Below are 22417 nucleotides of genomic sequence, written 5' to 3' on the forward strand. Positions count from 1 at the left end.
CCTAACCCTAACCCTAACCCTAACCCTAACCCTAACCCTAACCCTAACCCTAACCCTAACCCTAACCCTAACCCTAACCCTAACCCTAACCCTAACCCTAACCCTAACCCTAACCCTAACCCTAACCCTAACCCTAACCCTAACCCTAACCCTAACCCTAACCCTAACCCTAACCCTAACCCTAACCCTAACCCTAACCCTAACCCTAACCCTAACCCTAACCCTAACCCTAACCCTAACCCTAACCCTAACCCTAACCCTAACCCTAACCCTAACCCTAACCCTAACCCTAACCCTAACCCTAACCCTAACCCTAACCCTAACCCTAACCCTAACCCTAACCCTAACCCTAACCCTAACCCTAACCCTAACCCTAACCCTAACCCTAACCCTAACCCTAACCCTAACCCTAACCCTAACCCTAACCCTAACCCTAACCCTAACCCTAACCCTAACCCTAACCCTAACCCTAACCCTAACCCTAACCTAAGCCTAAGTAAGCCTAAGTAAGCCTAAGTAAGCCTAAGTAAGCCTAAGTAAGCCTAAGTAAGCCTAAGTAAGCCTAAGTAAGCCTAAGTAAGCCTAAGTAAGCCTAAGTAAGCCTAAGTAAGCCTAAGTAAGCCTAAGTAAGCCTAAGTAAGCCTAAGTAAGCCTAAGTAAGCCTAAGTAAGCCTAAGTAAGCCTAAGTAAGCCTAAGTAAGCCTAAGTAAGCCTAAGTAAGCCTAAGTAAGCCTAAGTAAGCCTAATACTCACTCACCTGCGTTTTCCCGTCTTTGTCCTTCTTCGGTTTTCTTCTTTCTCTCTAACATGACGGTGACTTTTTCTCCTCTCCTATTTGCCCTTCTCCACCACCCCACCCACCTCCATGGCAACTCTTTTGGATATATATCCCATATCACAACAATGGTAACAATAGTGGTACATTTTATTTTGTCCCACTTCCAAACTACTTAAAAAATAACCGTTCTTCTTTGCAGATACAATGGATGCTGACGCTCATCGGAGTCTTTCGGAACTTCAACAGTTAACCATTACCAAAGAAAAAAGAGCCATTTGATATTCTTTTGCTTCGTGTTTTCTCAATGTTTAATGACTCGTGTAATCTTAGCTCAGAAGTTACTTATCCTCAAGAACGAATTGGAGAGGCAAATCACGAAACAAAACATTGGTACTGGCATATGTCACCTATTAAATACAAACCTTAAATTCGCAGTTCTTGTTTCCTATTCAACAACATCGGACTCGACAAACTATATACGCCTGAAAAAGAACAACGTAAACATAAGTCGCGTCTCAACTATCTGAAGATAAATTGTGTTTATTCGACACGAACAGCACTGCATGTTTATCACCTTCACATTCGTCGCTTCATTCCATAAAATCTATACGCCCAGAGCTTCATCAAATAAAGATATCAAGAAATGGGTCAAAATATCTTCTCGCAATGTGCTACTTCAATTAAAGAAGTCACTTACTTCGATTACTGACAGCCACGAATACATAAACGTAAGCAACTACCAATTTCTTCCGTTTAGCCCACAAAACAAACAACGCTTACTCACTAGCGAATTGATTTCACATAATTTTAAGGAAAATTGCAAGTCATTATTAAACTTATTATTCATAACCAGTCTGCCAAATTTCAACGAATTTTACCGCAGCAAACGCGACAAAATTCACTTTAAGTTATAAGATAAGCGTCAGCTGCAAACTTGATAAAACCTAAAAATTGACAAAGACTTCCATCAAAAACCAAAATATAACTACACATTGTAAAGTATCTGGTACGAAGTCAAAAATACATGAAAATTTTACTTCGGCAATTTTTGAGCAATTTTTAACCACAGCTAGTATATCAACTACATACGCCTGAATTGAAATCGTATAAACAGAATTCGTTTCTAGACTATCTGAACATGCAGTGTTGTCATTCCACACTAAAAATACTATATGTTTATCAACATCATATCCGCCACTTAACTCCATATACTCTATAAGCTTACAGCCTTATTATTCAAGACCTCAAAACAAAAAATGGGTTAAAATATTTTCTGCCAATGCCACATTTCTATCACCGACTTCTGCTGCTAAGATCACTGACAGCCGCGCAAGAATTCAAGAAACGAGAGACATTTCCGCTCAACACACAAAACAAACTCCTATTACACGCTGCCGTATGTCTTGCAAACAATTTCCAACTATAACACAGACTTCTATACATTGATTTCTCTTCGCTTTCAACAAACAAATCGTCTGCAAACAAAAGCCGATAGCTTTTGCTTCATTAACATATGGGTTTGAGAGGGGACTGTTAGGTATAAAATAACGCAACCACAACCTTTTTTATGTTAAAAACTCTTCACATTTCACGAAAGGTTAATACGATAACCAGAGCTCTCCATTCCACAATGGCACATCATAACATCGACTTCAAAATATATTTCATGACATCGCGTTTCCCCTATGGAAGTTTATCCATACCACCAATTCACAACTTTCGTCTAATAGATGGTTTTACGCAACATCCGACAAGCGAAGTTGTCGATTCCTCAATTGCATAAAATTACTACGACTTACAAACATTTCACGAAATAATGTTGCCATTACACAAGTTTGTCGATTCCACAGACACATTCCATTCATCGGAGACATAATTTTATGACAAATACAACAAGCAAAGTTTTGTCCATTCATTAACAATGACTCAGAAATTTCTAAGGCCATGGCCTTGACCAAATGGAAGAAAAGTTCACCACCAACAAAAGAGGTGTTACGCAAAGCATCTGTCACGCGGGTGTCTACAAAACGAAGACCTAAGACCCAAAAACGAAGACTTGTTTTTTCGCAGGCCTATCAAACCACAGAGAGTCAAACCGGGTCAACGCTTTTCTTCAGACAACAACTGACGCGAAATCAATGGGGTCTTCGTTTTGTAGATAAGACCGGCTCGAACTACAAAACGAAGACCCTCGCTTAAATGCTTTTTTTGTTTCAGCTGACGCGGAATCGATGGGGTCTTCGTTTTGTAGATAAGACCGGCTCGAACTACAAAATGAAGACCCTCACTTAACTGCTTTCTTCTTTGTCAGCTGACGCGAAATCAATGGGGTCTTCGTTTTGTAGATAAGACCGGCTCGAACTACAAAACGAAGACCCTCGCGTAAATGCTTTGTTCGTTGTCAGCTGACTCGAAATGGGTTCCTGTATAATGTCGACAGTTTTTATCGGCTAATCCCCTGTAGACCCCACTTCTAGACAGTGATTGGAAAACAATAAAAAATAGAATAAAATAATGTAAACTTGCACACCTTCGGAGACGGTATGGCCGCAAAACCATCGCCGCCCCCAATTTCAAAGGGTAGACCCTCTTTAAAATAAAGAAAATCAAATACTGTTTTATTTGCAATTGGAGGAAAACGTACGAACAGAGAGAATTTCTGCGATTCCCAATAGAATTTACAAACGGTTAATCTTCATATTTATGGCTGAATAACATTAACAAAGATCAAAATGGACACCAATTAAATGAAATAATTAGCTGACTCCCTTTCTATCCCTTTTAATACATTTGTATTGAAATGCAGACATGCTTGTTTGTAAAAATAAAGCATGACCTAGAATATTTTGCGTATATATGATTTATAAAACGTACATTTCAACTGGAACAAATTCAGCAAAAAAAATTGAAAGATAATCAAATAACTCGAAAAACTATGCAGTATATAAAGATCAATTTCATTTCCTTTCATTTCGTGATATGTATTGACAACGGGAACAAAGCGAATGCCTGTAATGTAAAAACGTAAATCCAACAAAATGTCAAGATTAAAATTCAGTTTTTCTACGTTCTAGTGTTTATGCCTTGGAAACTGGCTTGAAAACGTCTCTACGTATTAACCACGAACTCGACAAAATGACCGCGAACTCGTGGTTATTATTCAGTACCTGCAGGAGGAAGTAATTCAATCACGTGTCAACACTACGCCAGTATTAAAGGATTGTAATCAAGAGCCGTTCTATTGCGATCTTTCCTTGATTTCTTTCTGATGAAATCTAGATGGGCTGAGAGAATCGACTTAAAAGCTGACACAAAGAAAGCATTTAAGCGAGGGTCTTCGTTTTGTAGTTCCACCCGGTCTTATCTACAAAACGAAGACCCCATCGATTCCGCGTCAGATGAAACAAAAAAAGCATTTAAGCGAGGGTCTTCGTTTTGTAGTTCCACCCGGTCTTATCTACAAAACGAAGACCCCATTGATTTCGCGTCAGTTGTTGTCTGAAGAAAAGCGTTGACCCGGTTTGACTCTCTGTGGTTTGATAGGCCTGCGAAAAAACAAGTCTTCGTTTTTGGGTCTTAGGTCTTAGGTCTTAGGTCTTCGTTTTGTAGACACCCTCTGTCACGCAGTGGAAACAAACAGGCCTCGGCTAAAAATCCGAGGAATGAAGCCCTTCCCAGCGTCCTTTCCGTTACTCGTTTTGACAACATGGCTCCTCTTTCGAAAGACACGCGAGTAGTTCCAGTTATTTTGACTTCGCATTTCACGAAAATGTGGCCATTATTTCAGGTAAGTAACCTTGATATCACACCTTCGTCTATTCATTGTTCATCGGCAGAGTGCTAGGTGCAAGTCAAGTACGCAATATCTCTATTTTATGACATTTGAAAATCTGCGTTACAAGCCTTCTGCAAAGACGCCTTAGACAAGCTAAATAAATTCATTCGTTGTTACAATTATGCTCGAGTAATTCCTATCTACGATAACTATCACAGTTCTAAAAACGTTGGTACAAAAGTTTTCACCAAAGTGACACTAAGTGACCCACGATTTGTAATCTTATCGAAGTTTCCAAAATGAGACAAATCGAGAATTTCACAATTCACCTGTTGTCACATGCTTTAACACAATGGCAATCATGCGAGATATCAAAAGGAAAGGACTTCTCCTTTGCGTCACTTTTTATCAAAACAATTAAACAAAACATTCTCTAGGCTGCATACAACTCAAAATGAGTGACGAACTATTTCCTTTATTCTATTTCCACTGCTAAAATACCTTGTTTCTATAGTCATGGCATTTCATAACATCTAAACCATAAACAATTTACAACACTCATACCACGTATTATCTCTTTCCTAGTTTTTTCATCTGAGGGTTTCACTTCAGTTATGTACTTAGTACTGTGATTTCCTCTCTCTAGACTGTAGAAAAATTTAGAATTGCGTTCACCCTTTTAGCAGTAGCAAACTTTGCTTCACAAAATAGCCTCCTTAGTTTTGAGCGACAATAACTGATTCTATTGAAAATTTACATCGTCAAATGTACACGCATTTTCTCCTTATAGATCGACATAGATTTTTCATTGAACATTACACAGTTCCTGTTGCAACATTTCTCCGAGACTACAAATAAAGTTTCCCCAATAAAGATTATTATCATTAATTATTATTAATAGCTTATACCACTTCTCACTTTTCTCTCAGGCTTCTAGTGTCATAATTCCGCCTTTTGCGTTCCTTGTACACTCAATACCTCTAACCTCCACAGACAGATTCAACTCGATAACTGTTCCTTTGCTATGTCTTAAACCACAACAGAAAAACATTTTGCCTCCCAACTCCGTCTACCAGACTTTTCCAACTTCACAGGAGCAACAAGTTTCTTGCAAAATATAACTTGAAATCTATTCATATGGAGCTATCTAAAAACTTGTCTTCCTTTTTGCACGTCTTTGAGACACCTTGTGTTTATTGTGAACAAACAAAAAGAGTGTAACCTAATGACAATAAGACAAATTCTCTTACCTCAGTAAACTTTTTAGCATGAAATCAGACAGCATAACGATACAAGATGTTGTGAGCAACTCAAACAAGCTGACAGCATTCAACAAAAACAAAACCATGCACTTATCAACACACACTCACAATATAAAATTACACATAACATAGCCTCATTGTCGAAAAACAAATCATTTCTTGGTGAGCACATTCTAAATTTGGCCGCTGAATTTGACATTTAAAAAGATGCAATTCACATGCCTCACTTAAACAAGCGCTGCAACTCAGTCGAGAGAAAAATTGAAGTCTAACAAACACAAAACCAGACAATGGGCATGCAACATTTAAATGTTTCTTTTACAATTATTTAATGGCTTCCTTTGAAGAGCTGTCTGTCAATGCATAACTTCTCGTACTCCAGTTTCACTGTGCATCCATGTTTCCTAGCAGCTCTTACATGAGGTAAGAGTGATTTCCTGATGTGAACAATTTCTTTTGGGAAGTCCTTTTGAACTCCAATTTTGTTTCATCAAGGTTCAGAGCCTTGAAACAATATGGTGATCAGACTCACAGTCTACAGAAGCAAATTCTGATGCCCTTTAGCTGCGCTGAAACGAGTTGCACTCATAAAAGTTCTACAAATAAGACCCTGAACTAAACTTCTTTCTCAAAAGAAGAAAAATTATGGCAAAAAATATAAAAGCTCAGAGTTCAAAACACAAAAAATACAAGTGCAAATCAAGCGACCAAGTGTGTAGTGCAAATTTTACGAGAGGACACAATTATCGAAAAGATAATATACCCTCAATTTTTCCAACAAGGGATTCAAAAAGTGGCAATATTGTGTACCCGGCAGACACTTCAAGTTTGCTGCAGGACAAATCATGTCCAACCAGGGAAGACAATAACTAATCCGCCTCAACAGTAAGTGTTGATAGCATGAAAATTACCACCACCACAGTTTCATTTAACAACAAGACTTTCCCACTGAAAAGCAAATCAGATAATGACAACGTGTTCGTGCAGCAGGGCTTTGATGCGAAAGAAAACCAAGAATGCAAATGCAGGCATGACATTAACAGAGTGTCAAAAAAGATAAAGTCACTTGACGAACAACGAAAGATTCAAGATTTGAGGCAAATAGGTTCATACTTTTCGACTCTCATATCAAGTTTTCCACCGGCTTGCCTGATTAGAAAACATTTCTTGTCTCACACATTTTTCTGACATTCAACTTCATTACTATAATAGTTACTCCAGTGTTATAAACATCCATCATATGTTCTGTCCAGAGGAAGACTTTGTAATCTTGTTGAGATTGAGGAATCATTTTTAACAGTAATAACAATGATTATTACACAAAAATGTTTTGTGCTTAGGTGACTATATTATTTCCAATGCATGAAATTCTACCTTGCAGTGTATAAGAAGAGCATATATATATATATTTTTTTTTTTATTAAGGGTTCCAGATAATTTTTCAATCCAGGTTGTCATAAAAGGAATTCTCACAGGTCAATTCTGCAAGGGAACTTGATTTGACAGTCCTTGAAGCCTCTGTGCCAATATATTAACAAGAGATAGACTGTCTATTCTACTATTGCTCACGATTGCATTGCAGCATACTTTAAAAGCATTGATGAAATTTTCCTTCTTTCTGATTAAAAACACTTTGAGTTCTCACTCTCTCGAACACAGGAATCGAGAATACAAACATTGGCTTATGCATATTCTTCCTGGAACTGTATTTGGGCAACACGAGCCCAAGTCACTACAGATAGTGGTTTCAAATTACCTTCATCATGGATATTAATTTGCAACAGAAAGGCTAACTTGTTTCACAATTTTAATTCTGACAAGTGTCTCTTGCATGTTTCTCCCAGAAATTTTCTGTCTGAGCAAGCTACATAAAATTGGTCACTTTCCAGAAAGTAACGTCTACATTTTTCCACAACAGCAGAACTGTCACTTGCACAGCACTTTGCAGCTTCAACTTCAAATATAATACCTCTGTGAAAGTTCCTAAAATATTTAGCAGCTTCTGCTTTCTTATTTCCCATGCAGTACCCAGGTTCTTGAAACTCCCTCTTCCTTTGCAGACCAGTTACAGCGGGTGCCTTTGATGATGTTATCTTTCCAATTCTCTCACTGAACCACTCAGAACTTCTTTATTTTGACACAATTGCATCGAGTCACGAATGGAAACACAACTCTTATCTACAGAAAAACTTTGTTTGTCTTGGACAGATTTAAGTTTTAATATTTCAGATACGACTTTGATGAAGCTAAGTAATCACATAGCTTGGTTACTCGTTCATTATCAAATGACGTCTCTCCGTTCGGTCTTCAATTGTAACCACAGCTCACATCCACTGGCGAGTTACGTTTTCTCCCTCCCCTTTTGTCTCGCTGTGAAATTCTTTTCATGAGCTCTTTCTCTCGATCTTGCGATGCTCTTATAAACCACCTGTGTGCAGCTGATTGCCTTGGTAAGCTCAAAACCACATGACATAGCGGCTTCCACCAGTTTGAACGCAAAAGCAGCAACATGCTTGCAAAATCCTCGTTTCCCAGCAGCCTACCAGTGGTCTATTGCAGCCAGCCTTTTTCAAGATGTCTTATCGAAAATGATTGAACACGCGTAAAGCCCCTCACCAGATCAAACACTTTTACCTTGTTTCGTAGCGGGCCGTGTGTAGCCTTCAAGAACAAACATATGTTGTTGTGGTTAAGCAAAAGGTTCACTCGCATGGTTTTCCTAGACGTTTCAACCTTTTTTGTCTTCAAGAAGGCCTAAACTTCCTTTACATACTTTTCATCGGGAGTAAGCTCGAAATACTTCTCCCTAACCGAGTGGGAGATCGTCTCAATGCCTGCCAGCGAAGACGTCCAGCCGTTCTAAAGAATATCATAACCGAGTGTTTCTCTCCTCTTTTCCTCGCACAATTGCCAGTCTGGGTTATTAAGAAATTTATCATCCAAGGCCATTTTCAATATATAACTGGAATCTAGTAAGGCACAAAAAACCAACTTTGAGACAATGTATCTAATTAACAAACAATTAAAAGATCGACTCAGACACCTCGAAACAGCACTCGCGCGATCTACGACTTACTTGCGTCAAAACTCTTTAAAATTGAGTTGACTTAAATTTTGACATTCTAGACACTTTAACCATCTTATGGCTTCAGATTTGGTGAGCTTTCCGATTTCTTTTTTTAACTTGGCCTCTATAATTTCGTCCTCAGAGAGACGGACGTCTGACACAAAAGCCGCCATCTTGTCTGTTTACGTTTGTTAATTTCTTACATGAACCTACAATGCACTGCGTGATGCCATCTTTTTGCTTCCCGAGCGGATTGGCGCTTCGTTACTATTCAAAGACTGCAAAGAAACAATTTCCTAACCTCAATGTAAGCTTAATTTTCCATTGTTTTGTCACCTGTATGCACTGTTTGTGCCCAAGTTCCTGTGTTGTTTTTTATTAAGTTGAATCGGACTGAATGAGCTAACAACTGACCCTGAACATTAATTCACAGATCGGAGTCGATTCAGTGTCGGATATCAAGAAAACCAAGTTTCATCTTTTTTCACGGCTGTAGTTGAAAGGTAAGAGTTCTGTTTGCACTTATTTTGCTTGCTATCATTTTGACGCCAAAAAATTTATGACTTTCTCTTGACAAGAGCAACCTGTTTTCGTGTGAACATAAAGCTGATGCACAACATTACACTTTTGTGACCTTTCCCAGTGTGCACAAAAATTCTGTAGCCAGAGCATCAAAACAATTGCCTGCAGAGAACAGCACAAGAGCAACATTCCTTCCATGACACAACAGCTTTTTACAAACTACTAATTTATAAGAAATTCAAGACTATGGATTGTCATTGTCACAAAATCACTTGCACGTAAGAAACTTAAGGTAATTCCATCAAAGTATAACTCACAGAAGATTCCCTTTCAAACTTTACCTGTCGGTTGCTTATTTCAAGAGAATTTATAGTTTCAAACAAAAAAGTTGGGTCTTGGTGTTCGCTAACGAGGACATTCAATGAATCCCACAATTCCTTAAATTATCTGCTCTCAGAAACATTTATATTTGAACCATTCACTTTGCGCTTTGTGAGAGCAGAAGAAAAAGTAGAAATTTAAGTGAGAAAAACATCAATGGATGTACTGCATCAATGTTAAGGAACAATTTCATGTTCCTTTCATGATAAAGATGCCCATATTTAGCCCAAAGGCATTCAATATCTTTCAGGCACACAGTGTTCCAGAGAGCACATATTAACTTTTCCGAAAACCTTAGCCACGCTCTCATTTTCAGTGATAGTATTTTACTCTGCAATAGAAAATAATCTACATCTTCATTGCATAGAAAGAACGTCATCACTGCATTTTTACTGAATAAAAAATCATTCGCTAAACAGTACTTGTTTCCAACAAAAAACGATGATTTGTCTATCGTAAGCCACGTGGTTTAGCAAAAGCCACCATTTTTAGTTATTTTAAAGGTTAAAGTTGGCAAGCAACCTTACTTTAGATGAGCCCACAATCATCTCTGTGGTCTTTGATGGCATATGCCTTTCCACATTTGGAAAGCGCTATTTAAGGGTAGCACGCCATGCAATTAATCAGTTTCTCCCTTCTGGGAGTCCTGCAAGTTGTTACTTGGCTTCAAGTTTATATATGCACGCACTCATGAGATTGCAAAATGACACAAAAAAATCATGGGTAGTAGGGATGTGCAATGCAATTCTGAAGAATCGCCTTAACCTTGTAGCAAAATAGAAGTTTATTTCTGAAATGCTCTAAGTGGATTTCTTGAGCAGATTGCTTGGCAATTTATGGGCAATTTTGGCCAGACAAAGTTTGTTTGATGCAAAAGTTATTATTTTTTATTTATTCTTTTTCACCACATAGAAAAAGAAACTATTATAGTAAATACAGCGGCAGTAGCCACATCAAAAATGGAAAAATTTGTAACTGCTGGGTAAATAGGATCTTTTTGGAATAACCATGCCCGTGAGACAAACAAAGTTGAGGCAATTTGAGAATACAAATCCAATTTTTTTTAAAATCATTTCGTGTTTCAGACCAAAGATCAAAATACCCAAATACTCTCATGATGTTTCAAAAAATAACAATAGTTTTTTTTTTTTTTTTTTTTTAAATTGCTTATCTATGTATGTTGTGACTGCTGGGTATCTAGCTTCTGGAACAACCATGTGTGCGAGTCAAGAATTTCACGGTATTCAATTAGCATTTCTAAATGAGTATGACTACTCTCACAGGCTTTCAATTGTAATTTTTGGAGATATTATTCCATATGAGTTGACTAGGCAGTGAGAGCAAAATTACTGTTTCCCATTACGGATGGATCAGACCTTAATTTTTCTTGTGTTGTGGTAGGGATGCATCGCTTTCAAACAATACCACAAGAATGAATGTAGCAATGTTATTTGCCTTTGGTGTTGCACAAAGTGCTTACATGGTTTCAACAAGTAGACTAATCGAAATGCTGTGTATAAATATAGTTAACATATGGTATGCTGCTTAGCTATTCAGGGACGTTTTAAGGCTGTTGGGGTAACACATGTTATAAGCCTTACGATTATCTCTTTTTTTTGATCAGTACTTTGCTATTTAAATTTATCAGTGCTTCTGAATTTGTCTCTGGCAATTTCTCTTTCCTGGGGTATTTCTTGAAATATCTTTGGATTAAAATTGGCCTTCAACTGGAATACATCAACATCTACATGAGTTAAGTCGGTTAAAAAAGTCTTTAGACATGACATCCAGTAGTTGATTTTACCAGGAAACATTTTTGTGCATGCTGTATGCATGGATACCAGCATCCTCTATGCCATCACCTGTATAACGTAACACTAAAAACTTCAGGAGCCAATAGGATCAGTAGAATTGCAGTCAATTTATAATCAATTACCTTTCAATCAAGTTTGAGTGTTTCTTGGTAGACTGTTCTGGTTTCTGGATCATTCACTCCAGGGTGCAGCCATACAATGAAGTTGACATGTTGTACATTTTATACTTAAAAGATAATGCTGTATTAGCTTAAACGCAGTTGATGCTTATTCCAGCAGTATTCGTTCACTCAATTTTCTAACTAATTATTACAGATAATGTCTCTGGCAATTTCTCTTTCCTGGGGTCTTTCTTGCAATATCCAACACCGATGTACTCTGAAAACCATATGTGGCATAGGTTCCCCATTAAAATGTCTTCATTATTATTGTTATCTTGTCTGTCACTCATCGGTTTGAGATATTACAATTGAACAGTAATGTCCAGATTTTGTTCTGGTGTTGATATCATGTGCCCACTCACAGACTGCTACATCCATGCACCAATTAGCTTCATCATCTAATTTCACACAAACTCAACACACTTGCAACCATGACTTCCATTAAAACTGATAAGACAACAATATATCTATTGTTTTCCTTTCATTCCCAAAATGGCTTGCTCTTATTTTCATTTTCACAATTTTTTGTCTAATCATGTTATCAATTATCTGTTCAGTTACAGGAAATGCAACCTTTAGCATGAACCAAACATTGCTTACAATGTTTGGGTTCACTCAACCCCAAACAGCACTAACCATCATTTGAAGATGTCCAAAACAACACAAAGGGGTTCACATCAAGAACTGTGGTACTTCCCAGACCCTGTCTTTTGCAAGAAGCAAGACACATGCCGAACTGTTGCTGAAAAGTCCACAGTGAGGACATTCCAAAATGAACTTGGTAAAATGTTTTATGTACGTAATAGATGTGCAACAGCAGCAAATAAATGCAGACATGATGATAGATGCAAATGCAGCCATAACACTACTGGAAAAAAGAGCTCAAAAAATTTGAAGGCTTGAATGGGATTCCAACACACATCCTTTGCGATACGGGTACAATGCTTTCCCAACTGAGCTATCAAAGTTGTGTGTGGGTTGGCCCTTTATGTTCAGTAGACTTAATACTCGGGCTCAAGTATGTCAATTCCATAGTCAGGTCTCAACTTTCAGGAAAAAACCTTGGGGTGAGCTGGCCCCTAAGTTTTCAGATTTAGTTGCCAGCAAAAGTATATCATTCAGTGAAAAGCATGGAAAGTTAGTCGCCAGGGAAAAAAATGTGGTCACATCGGCAACCACACCAGTCGCAATGTTGAGCTCTCATAGCAATAGATGTCCAACAGTAGCAATGACTCTTTCCCAAACTTTCGTCACAAATCACAGCATTTACATGAAAAGTGACACCTTATGCATTCTCATTCCCATTTTCCTCACACTACGCTACAAATGCTTGGGACCATTAACCCCCATTTGGCGACCAAATACAACGACGAAGAGGACAATGAACGGCTTGCATTTTTAGACCCAGGCTTTCCCATGGAAGCCTGAGTAATTAACCAATCAGGAATGTGTATTTTCTTGCAAGTCAATTTGGAAGCAATCATAGCTTAAGAGATGAAGAGGATTTCTTTGCATGTTTTCTTGCCTGTTTTCTTTTAAAGTAGGGTGGAAACATTTGCAATTATTCAAGTTTATTCAACTTACTGTTGTTTACCACCCTGTTAAGTGCCATGGTATACTTAGCTTTGTTTATGTAAACTGGAATGCTCCTGGAAAGCTGGTATTTTTTTTCTCAACTTTTTTTTTTAATTCAAAAATTTGGTAAAAATTTTAGTAATTAAATGCATATGTTCTTTTTTCCCAAAGGCTGGAAATTGTATTTGTCACTGTTTACATCTCAAAATTTTCCAGGTTGGCATGCCTTTTAACCATGTCCTGTATTTGCTGCCCATTTATTTTACCTCCCTCTCTTTAAAATGCTAGATTGGCCACAGCAGCCTTGTGGATACTGCAGCTGTTCACAGGAAAATCAAAAACATGTGAAACAAGTAAGTCAATTGTGAAAATTATTATCAACACACGACATATTTTCAATAACAGTTTAAAACATGTATTAAGAGCACAGTTATATAATTAATGGAGCATGACATTCTAGGTCCCCACTGGGCTGTCACTGTTATATTATATGTGCATTAGTTAAATGTGATGAAACCGATAGTTGTCTTTCTTGTCTCGAAAGAACATTACTTAGGCTTTCATTAATACATGTTGCAACACTGTTTAGTGAACAATTATATACCACATTTTGTACAGGTAATCTTTTAAGTATCTCCATTCATGTCTTGTTCAAAGCTATCAAAGCTGCACAATATATGACTCTATACTTGCTATGCAACATAATTCACAGTTGGCGTACACCCAGACAGCTCTCTGGCTATAAAGAATTCAAGCTTTAATTTTAGCATCATTTGTTAGCTTTGTCACTATTGTAAGTAGTTGTGGGTTTCTGGTGGTGTCTTTCAAATCGTGGTTTCCTGGCAGTGTTGGCCAGTAGTGCTGGGGATATAGGTGGTAGGCTTGAGCAAGTCACAACTGTCCACACTCTGGTACGATGCTGACCAGAGGTTTCGGCTCATAGTGTAGTTTAGAGTTAGACTTTGCCTTTTTGCTGACTTGTCTGACGCAGCATCCGTTTTACTGCTAGGGAGATAAATTGGCCTTTGGTCACGCAATGGAAGTTATCTGTCATGCTGATCATGGAGTGGTGGTCCCCCCTCCCCCCCCCTTATGCCATTTATTGTTCTGTTTTGTTGTTTTTTTTTTTGCATTCGCCTATTACAAGCGTTTGAACATAACTTTCTTGGAACTGCAACATTAACAACACTTACATGTCTAAAGCTTAATGACACCTTGAAAATAAAAATTTCCTACTACCTAATCTGGCTATCTTGAAACATTACTAATTTTTTGAAACAAATCTTTCAGGCTGTAATTTTCCATTTAAGGTAGCAATTTTTGTTGTACAAGGTTTGTCCTCAATAAGCAATGTTTCCATTTTTTCATCACAAAAGAAACACACTATTCCCTACGGCAAAAGCCATCAATCAGTTAATTATAACTTTCCTTATATACTTATCTAATACGGCACAGTAAGGAAGTAATTAAAAGTAGGATATACGTCCAACTTTCAACATGTCTTAAAAATCTGAATAATTATTATAGAACAATTTCAATTGAACAATAATGTCCAGGTTTTTGTTCTGGTGTTGATATCATGTGCCCACTCACAGACTACTACACCCATGCACCAATTAGCTTCGTCATCTCATTTCACACAAAACATGACTTTCATTAAAACTGATAAGACAACAATATATCTATTGTTTTTCCTTTCATTCCCAAAATTGCTTGATCTTATTTTCATTTTCACAATTTTTTGTCTAACCATATTATCAATTATCTGTTCAGTTACAGGAAATGCCAACTTTAGGATGAACCAAACATCGCTTCCAAATAGCACTAACCATCATTGAAGATGTCCAAACAAAACACAAAGGGGTTCACGTCAAGAATTTTGTGGTACTTCCAAGAACCTGTCTTTTGCAAGATGTGAGACACGTGCCTAACTGTTGCTGAAAAGTCCACAGTGAGAACATTCCAAAATGAATTTGTAAAATGTTTCATACTATGTAATAGATGTCCAACAGTGGCCATAAAATGTAGACATGATGATAGATGCAAATGCAGCCATAACACTACTGGAAGAAAGAGCTGAAAAAATTTTCAGGCTTTGAACAGGATTTGAACCCACGACCTTTGCACTACAGGTGCAATGCTCTCCCAACTGAGCTATCAAAGCCACATGAGAGCGGTCATGTGTGGGTTGCCGTTTTATGTTCAGTGGAAGTAATACTCAGCTCAAGTATGTAACTTCCATAGAAATAGATGTCCAACAGTAGCAACTAAATGTAGAGATGATAATAGATGTGAATGTAGCCATAACACTACTGGAAAAAAGACCTGAAAAAATTGTCAGGCTTTCAATGGGATTTAAACCCACGACGGTTGCAATACCAGTGCAATGCTCTCCCAACACAGCTTTCAAAACCACGTGAGAGTGGTCATGTGTGGGTTAGCCCTTTATGTTTACTGGACGTAAAACTCGGCTCAAGTATGTAAATTCCATAGTAATAGATGTCCAACAGTAGCAATTAAATCTAGACATGATGATAGATGCAAATTCAGCCATAACACTCCCGGAAAAAAGACCTGAAAACATTTGTCGTAGGTTTGAAGCCTGTTCAAAGCCTGAACATTTTTTACACTGTGATGATACGTATCGTTGTCGATAAGAGTACAGACCATGGTGAACCACATTCAATTTGTTAAATTCAAGGTCAATAGCCTCCTTGTAACTTATATTGCATCATTTACCTAGGCATAGTTCAATGTTACTCTGCAATTGTTGTTCTCAACAGAGATCATAGTATGCACAATTGATTTCCTGGTGGATATTAAAAACTGGTGTTATAACCAGGAGCTGTGGAATTGGAATGAAAGGAGACAGTCCATCTTCATGTGCTGTCTCTACAATGTTGTAGCTTTGAGTATGCTTGTTGAATTTTCTGTTATTTCTAAATATCAATTATTTTCTTTTATGTTTTGGAAAACTTTTCTCCAAAATGTTCTAATTTTAGCGTATGATTGTTTAATTCTGCATTTCTTGTCTGCCAGTTTTAGGCTGTAATATAATGTCGATAATATATTTTAATTAAAGATTGCTTTTTGTGGTTTTGTTTCTGTAATTAATGTACAGCTATTTGTTTGCGGTCATCTGTTTTGTCTATTGCATGTCTCATGTTATGTGCCTATCTCATTTTGATACAATGACTGGTTCAAAATAATCACTTCTGTGGTTGTCCATAATTACTGACTGATTATTGATGTTTTCCGAAAGGACAGCCCAATTTGTCAAGACATTTAAGACCCAAGATAAACTTTAAATAATAGTAAACTCAGGGTTTTTTTTTTCAAATACTGTGAAAGTCTTAAAACTTTTTCTCATTGTTATGGTAACTATTCGGTCCAGAGTCTATCAACTTAGCATTAAACAGGGACAATGCCATGTGAAACAAGTCCACAGTCAGTATAGAAACTTTGGATTACAGTATTGTTTTAGTTTTCTTTGAAAAATGTTATTCTTAGGCTAAACTAGACCCAAAAATCAATTTTCAGCCCTGTAATACAGATAAAGTGGTGGGGTAGCATGTTTCAATAGCTGTCTTTTTTTAAATATTTGTCTCATACTAAGAATGAACTGTAGTGTAAATGGGCCTTGAGTATGAGCATAATAATCACTGTTTTACTGCTTCAAAATTTCTCAGTGAAATTATTGTTTGATGCCCTATTCTCTCCAAGGACAGACCAGGATATTCATTTTAAAGAGAAGTGACCATTTTAAAACTTTGGTGTGGTATGGCTGCCTAGTGTCAACTTTTAATATTTAAGAAATAGAAGACATGTACCGTGTTCTTTCGAGTTATAGAAACACAAGTGGAAGTTTGGGAGAACAATAAATGCTGTGGGAACATAAACCACAGGCTGCTAATTCTGTGTTTCCATCGAGGTATAGAAATACGATTTTTAACCAATCAGCGCACTTGTTTTCTTAGTACTGTTTTCTGAAACATTATGACATACTTTTAGTTATTGAAATATGTATAATTAAGTGCATGTAGTGTGTTACTCTAGTGAGCAATCATTCCTTGTGACTAACCATTATGCCCTCATCATTTAGGTAAATGTCTTCTGCACATAATATATCAAGGACCACCCTTTTGGGTTATGCATATCCTAGTTGGAGTGCTTTTTAGGTTTGGTCATCAAATTGAGCAATCTCTTTCTCACATTTGTGAACTAACTAGCTATTATAGTGGAATTTTGTAACTATGCAAAAACAATATTGTCTCAGAAAAATTAAAATGATTTGTAACCATTGGATGTAAGGCCTGTGTGTTCAAAAATATAAGAACCTGTTCAGCCCGACCGCCAAAATTCTAGGTTCTTATATACAGGTTTTTACTGTATTCCAAATTACACAAGAGCCATTTTCACCCCATTTACCAGAAATGAAAGAGTGCACAATTACTGCACTATAATCACAGGCAATGATATATATATTACATATGTTGACGCAGTGCACAAAAAGTCAAATATATTCTGATTAAATAAACTCTGTCTCTTCAGTTCACTGTAAAATAATAAAGTAGAATTTTCAAGCCACAAGCAAAAATGTAAACAGTAACATGCAATTTCTACCAGACCGTGCCTTTGTGACAAAATCGCCTCCAGCTGTGGAGAGTAGCACATAAGATAAGCTACTTTTATTTAAGTTATTTTCTACACGTAGCATAAGTCCAATTTTCGAAGCATTCTCATACATGGTCTTATATACGGCTAAAATTGTAACGCAATCGCCAACAGTCTATTGTCACGTATTAATCGTATTCAACGTGTGGGCCACCTGTGATAAGCTCTGTTACCTGGGTTCCTACTTACTTTTCTCATTCCTTTTTTCCCAGCCTTCCTTTATTCATCAATTATGTGTTCATGTCATTTCACCATGTCCATCCATGTTTATTTACACCCGGGATTTACAGTAATCCATAACTGGGCGCATAAATTATGCGTAACGCAACGTTTCAATTCAGTTCTCTTAAATTTTCCTGCCCGTTTCTCGTCTAAAAATTTTTGTCACCGTTTGAATCATTCGAACATTAATACGTATAGATCAGTTTTTGGATTTTCAATAACTTCTTTTTCGGCGGTGGCATACAGTCAAACCTTCAGGAACTGTGCTATTTATAAAATTAGGCTCTCTAAAGAAAGACGTTCGTGCGAAAACCTATTCAATTCTGCGGACATATATTCTGTACTCTTGACAGCAATGCAAAGAGCAAATGGGAAACAACGCTAATAAAAATTTTAATTAATCACTCGGTGAAGAAATTGATTTACCATCATCATTCCTCATCGTGCCCGGCTGATTCACCATCACCTTGAATGGCCGTCGTACCCTTCGAGGACTAGGCGCGATTTCTTCCCGCCCGTTTCCCGCAAATTCCTCCACCTGGGACGCTTTTCCCAGGATCCTTTAAATGTGTTGTACCTAAATCATGGCAGCCATCTTTAATAGCGCAAAGTTTTCCTGCCACAGATAACTAATTCAACCTGTTTTTGCCATTGCACTGGTTTTTGATTGGATTGCACGCTCAAGCCAGGGTAAGTTATTTTAATCAGGAGCTTGGCTTAATCTAAATATTACTGTTCTACTATGTAGAAACCATCTTGCAAAATTAGCTCATGGCAATGCATTTGTATTGCCCACCACAGCTATATTGTACCTACACATGAATGCCACAGACATCATCATCATGTGCTTTTCCTCACAAAAATTTAACTTCCCTGACCAAATAAATACATAGGTAAAAAATGTCAGATAGTAGGCGCCTCTTAGCTTTACCTAACAGCCGTCCCTTCTACCCATTCATTAAGGCTATCAGTCCGACTTCAGTTTTCAACAAACTTGAGATCAGAGAGACCCAACGTGTTGTTGTTCGTTTTATTTTTTTCACCAGCCTTAACTGGTATTTAATCAGTTGTGTTTAAGTTATCTCAGTTTCCATGACTCTTCTTCAAAATGCCACTTTTCCCCAAGTTATCAAAATAAAATCCTCTACCCCCAAAGAACTATTTTCCTGACCGTTTCCTGACATGCAGCAACCCTTTTATAGCTATCTTCCAAAATGAATAGATAAAAAATGAAGCCTCCAGCAATTAATCACACACACAGTTTGTGACACCTTATGATTCTCTATAGAAATTCAAGACATCTGACTTTTTTCAATACAAAACACTCAGGTTTTTGCTAACAAGCCTAAGCTTCAACTGACAACTTGTTAAAGTCCTATCTGTAGCATCTTTCCTGGAACCATTGGCATTTAACATCCCTCTATCAAATTTACCATAGAAGTAGACACCAATAGTATGGTACCAATCCTTGAGAATATGATACAAGGGTGCAAACTAGATAGAGAAGAACTCTTGTTTCGCTGTGAAAGCCATGCATGTCAACCAGCCAACAGTATACTATCTGTGCTTATCACCACTAAGGCTGCAGACAAACAACCTAATCAAAATGACTGCAGCAAAAACCAACAATTCTACAAAGGAAAAGATGGGCAAAATAAGCACCCATCTTGTTTATAAATATCTTATTAAGACTTTCTTGTTTAAAGGAACTTTTTAACTTATTTCTGTAATTCATTTTTATTATCTGTTATTTATTTTTATTATTTTTTTTTTAAATATTACCCAACAATGTATTTTACAGTAATATCATTTGATAATAATAATAATCATAATAAATTGGTATTTTAAGTAACCTGCAAGCAGGCTCATCTTTGAGTTACATGGGCAAGGGGTAAAAAGCAAAGCGATTGAATGATTCACCATCCCAAATTAGTGTTTCCCGTTACAAATGGATCAAACCTTAGTTTTTCTTGTGTTCTGGTAGGGATGCATCAATTTCAAACAATGCCACAAGAATGAATGTAGCAATGTTATTTGCCTTCGGTGTTGCACAAAGTGCTTACATGGTTTCAACAAATAGACTAATCAAAATGCTGTGTATAAAATTAATATAGTTAACATATCGTATGCTGCTTAGCTATTCAGGAACGTTTTAAGGCTGTTGGGATAACACATGTTATAACCCTTAGGATTATCTTTTTTTTTTGATCAGTACTTTGCTCTTTAAATTTATCAGTGTCTCTGAATTTGTCTCTTTCCTGGGGTCTTTCTTGTAATATCTTTTGATTAAAATTGGCCTTCTACTGGAATGCATCAACATCTACATGAGTTAAGTCGGTTAAAAAAAATCTTTAGATGTGACATCCAGTAGTTGATTTTACCGGGAAACATTTTTGTGCATGCCATATGCATGGATACCAGCATCCTCTATGCCATCACCTGTATAATGTAACACTAGAAACTTCAGGAGCCAATAGGATCAGTAGAATTGCAGTCAATTTATAATCAATTACCTTTCAATGTAGTTTGAGTGTTTCTTGGTAGACTGTTCTGGTTTCTGGATCGTTCACTCCAGGGTGCAGCAATGCAATGAAGTTGACATGTTGTACAATTTATACCTAAAAGATAATGTTGTATTAGCTTAAACGCAGTTGATGCTTATTCCGGCAGTATTCATTCAGTCAATTTTCTCAGTTATTATTATAGAACAATTTATATTGAACAATAATGTCCAGATTTTGTTCTGATGTTGATATCATGTGCCCACTCACAGACTACTACACCCATACACCAATTAGCTTCATCATCTAATTTCACACAAACTCAACACACTTGCAACCATGACTTTCATTAAAACTGATAAGACAACAATATATCTATTGTTTTCCTTTCATTCCCAAAATGGCTTGGTCTTATTTTCATTTTCACAATTTTTTGTCTAATCATGTTATCAATTATCTGTTCAGTTACAGGAAATGCAACCTTTAGCATGAACCAAACATTGCTTACAATGTTTGGGTTCACTCAACCCCAAACAGCGCTAACCATCATTTGAAGATGTCCAAAACAACACAAAGAGGTTCACATCAAGAACTGTGGTACTTCCCAGAACCTGTCTTTTGCAAGAAGCAAGACACATGCCTAACTGTTGCTGAAAAGTCCACAGTGGGGACATTCCAAAACTAACTTGGTAAAATGTTTTATATATGTAATAGATGTGCAACAGTAGCAATTAAATGCAGACATGATGATAGATGCAAATGCAGCCATAACACTACTGGAAAAAAGAGCTCAAAAAATTTGAAGGCTTGAACGGGATTTGAACACACGTCCTTTGCGATATGGGTGCAATGCTTTCCCAACTGAGCTATCAAAGTCTCATGAGAGCAGTTGTGTGTGGGTTGGCCCTTTATGTTCAGTGGACTTAATACTCGGGCTCAAGTATGTCAATTCCATAGTCAGGGCTCGAGTTTCAGGAAAAAACGTTGGGGTGAGCTGGCCCCTAAGTTTTCAGATTTAGTTGCCAGCAAAAGTATATAATTCAGTGAAAAGCATGGAAAGTTAGTCACCAGTGAAAAAAATTTGGTCACATTGGCAACTCCAGCAGTCGTAACGTGGAGCTCTGATAGTAATAGATGTCCAACAGTAGCAATTAAGTAGACATGATGATAGATGCAAATGCAGCCATAACAGTACTGGAAAAAGACCCGAGGAAATTTGAGCTTGGACAAACTATAACATCTCAATGTTTTGACATTTTGTCCACAATGAAAATAATATTTTTTTCAGAAATGCCAACAGACTAAATAATGGTTTGGTTTTGTAGTGGACGAATTTTCCCGGCCATACTACAAAAGTCTTGACTCACAGGCAAGGTTGTTCAAAATACTAGCTACCTTGTGGTCAAAAATTCATAGATAATCAATTTCCACAAAGATGATTATTATTATTATTTGAAACCTCCCAAGAGTATTTGAGTATTTTAATCTTTGGTCATAGGCACCATGCGATCATGTTATTGAATGATTTGAGTTTGCAAGTTTTCCGATGAACTTTGTGTGACTCACAGGGAGGGTTCTTCAAAAAAACTATATATACTCAGCAGTCAGAAATTCTTTCAGCTTTTCCACCGAAATGTCCACTCGAACCTGCTGAGAATGCTTGATCTCTCTGTAGAAATACCAAT

The 22417-nt window shown here is 37.2% G+C and overlaps 1 protein-coding gene and 1 non-coding gene across 21 annotated transcripts in view; one reads left to right on the forward strand and one right to left on the reverse strand.

The window, feature by feature from the left end:
- Positions 1-22417, forward strand: part of LOC145467803 (uncharacterized) — an 84633-nt gene that overhangs the window by 39616 nt on the left and 22600 nt on the right. For 9 of the 20 annotated variants that reach the window (XM_081451394.1, XM_081451395.1, XM_081451406.1 and 6 more), the window contains exons 1-4: positions 3754-4565; positions 9316-9385; positions 12318-13688; positions 21198-21421. The exons of 1 other annotated variant lie outside the window; for it this stretch is intronic. Coding sequence is in view for 1 of the 19 variants with exons in the window: in XM_081451416.1 (XP_081307542.1) it covers positions 12409-12541; positions 13624-13688; positions 15109-15135 (225 nt within the window). In the remaining 18 variants the exon portion in view is untranslated. Of the gene's footprint in view, positions 1-1012; positions 2795-3607; positions 4566-9110; positions 9190-9315; positions 9386-12317; positions 13689-15108; positions 17582-17682; positions 18922-21197; positions 21422-22417 lie in introns of those variants that run through there. 10 more of the 20 variants (XM_081451397.1, XM_081451416.1, XM_081451396.1 and 7 more) reach the window with 10 other exon arrangements.
- Positions 15427-15499, reverse strand: Trnat-ugu (transfer RNA threonine (anticodon UGU)). Its single transcript has one exon. It is a non-coding gene; the product is annotated as a tRNA-Thr (tRNA).

Source organism: Orbicella franksi, chromosome 14 (assembly GCF_964199315.1).
Source record: "Orbicella franksi chromosome 14, jaOrbFran1.1, whole genome shotgun sequence".
Classification (NCBI taxonomy): Eukaryota; Metazoa; Cnidaria; class Anthozoa; order Scleractinia; family Merulinidae; genus Orbicella; species Orbicella franksi.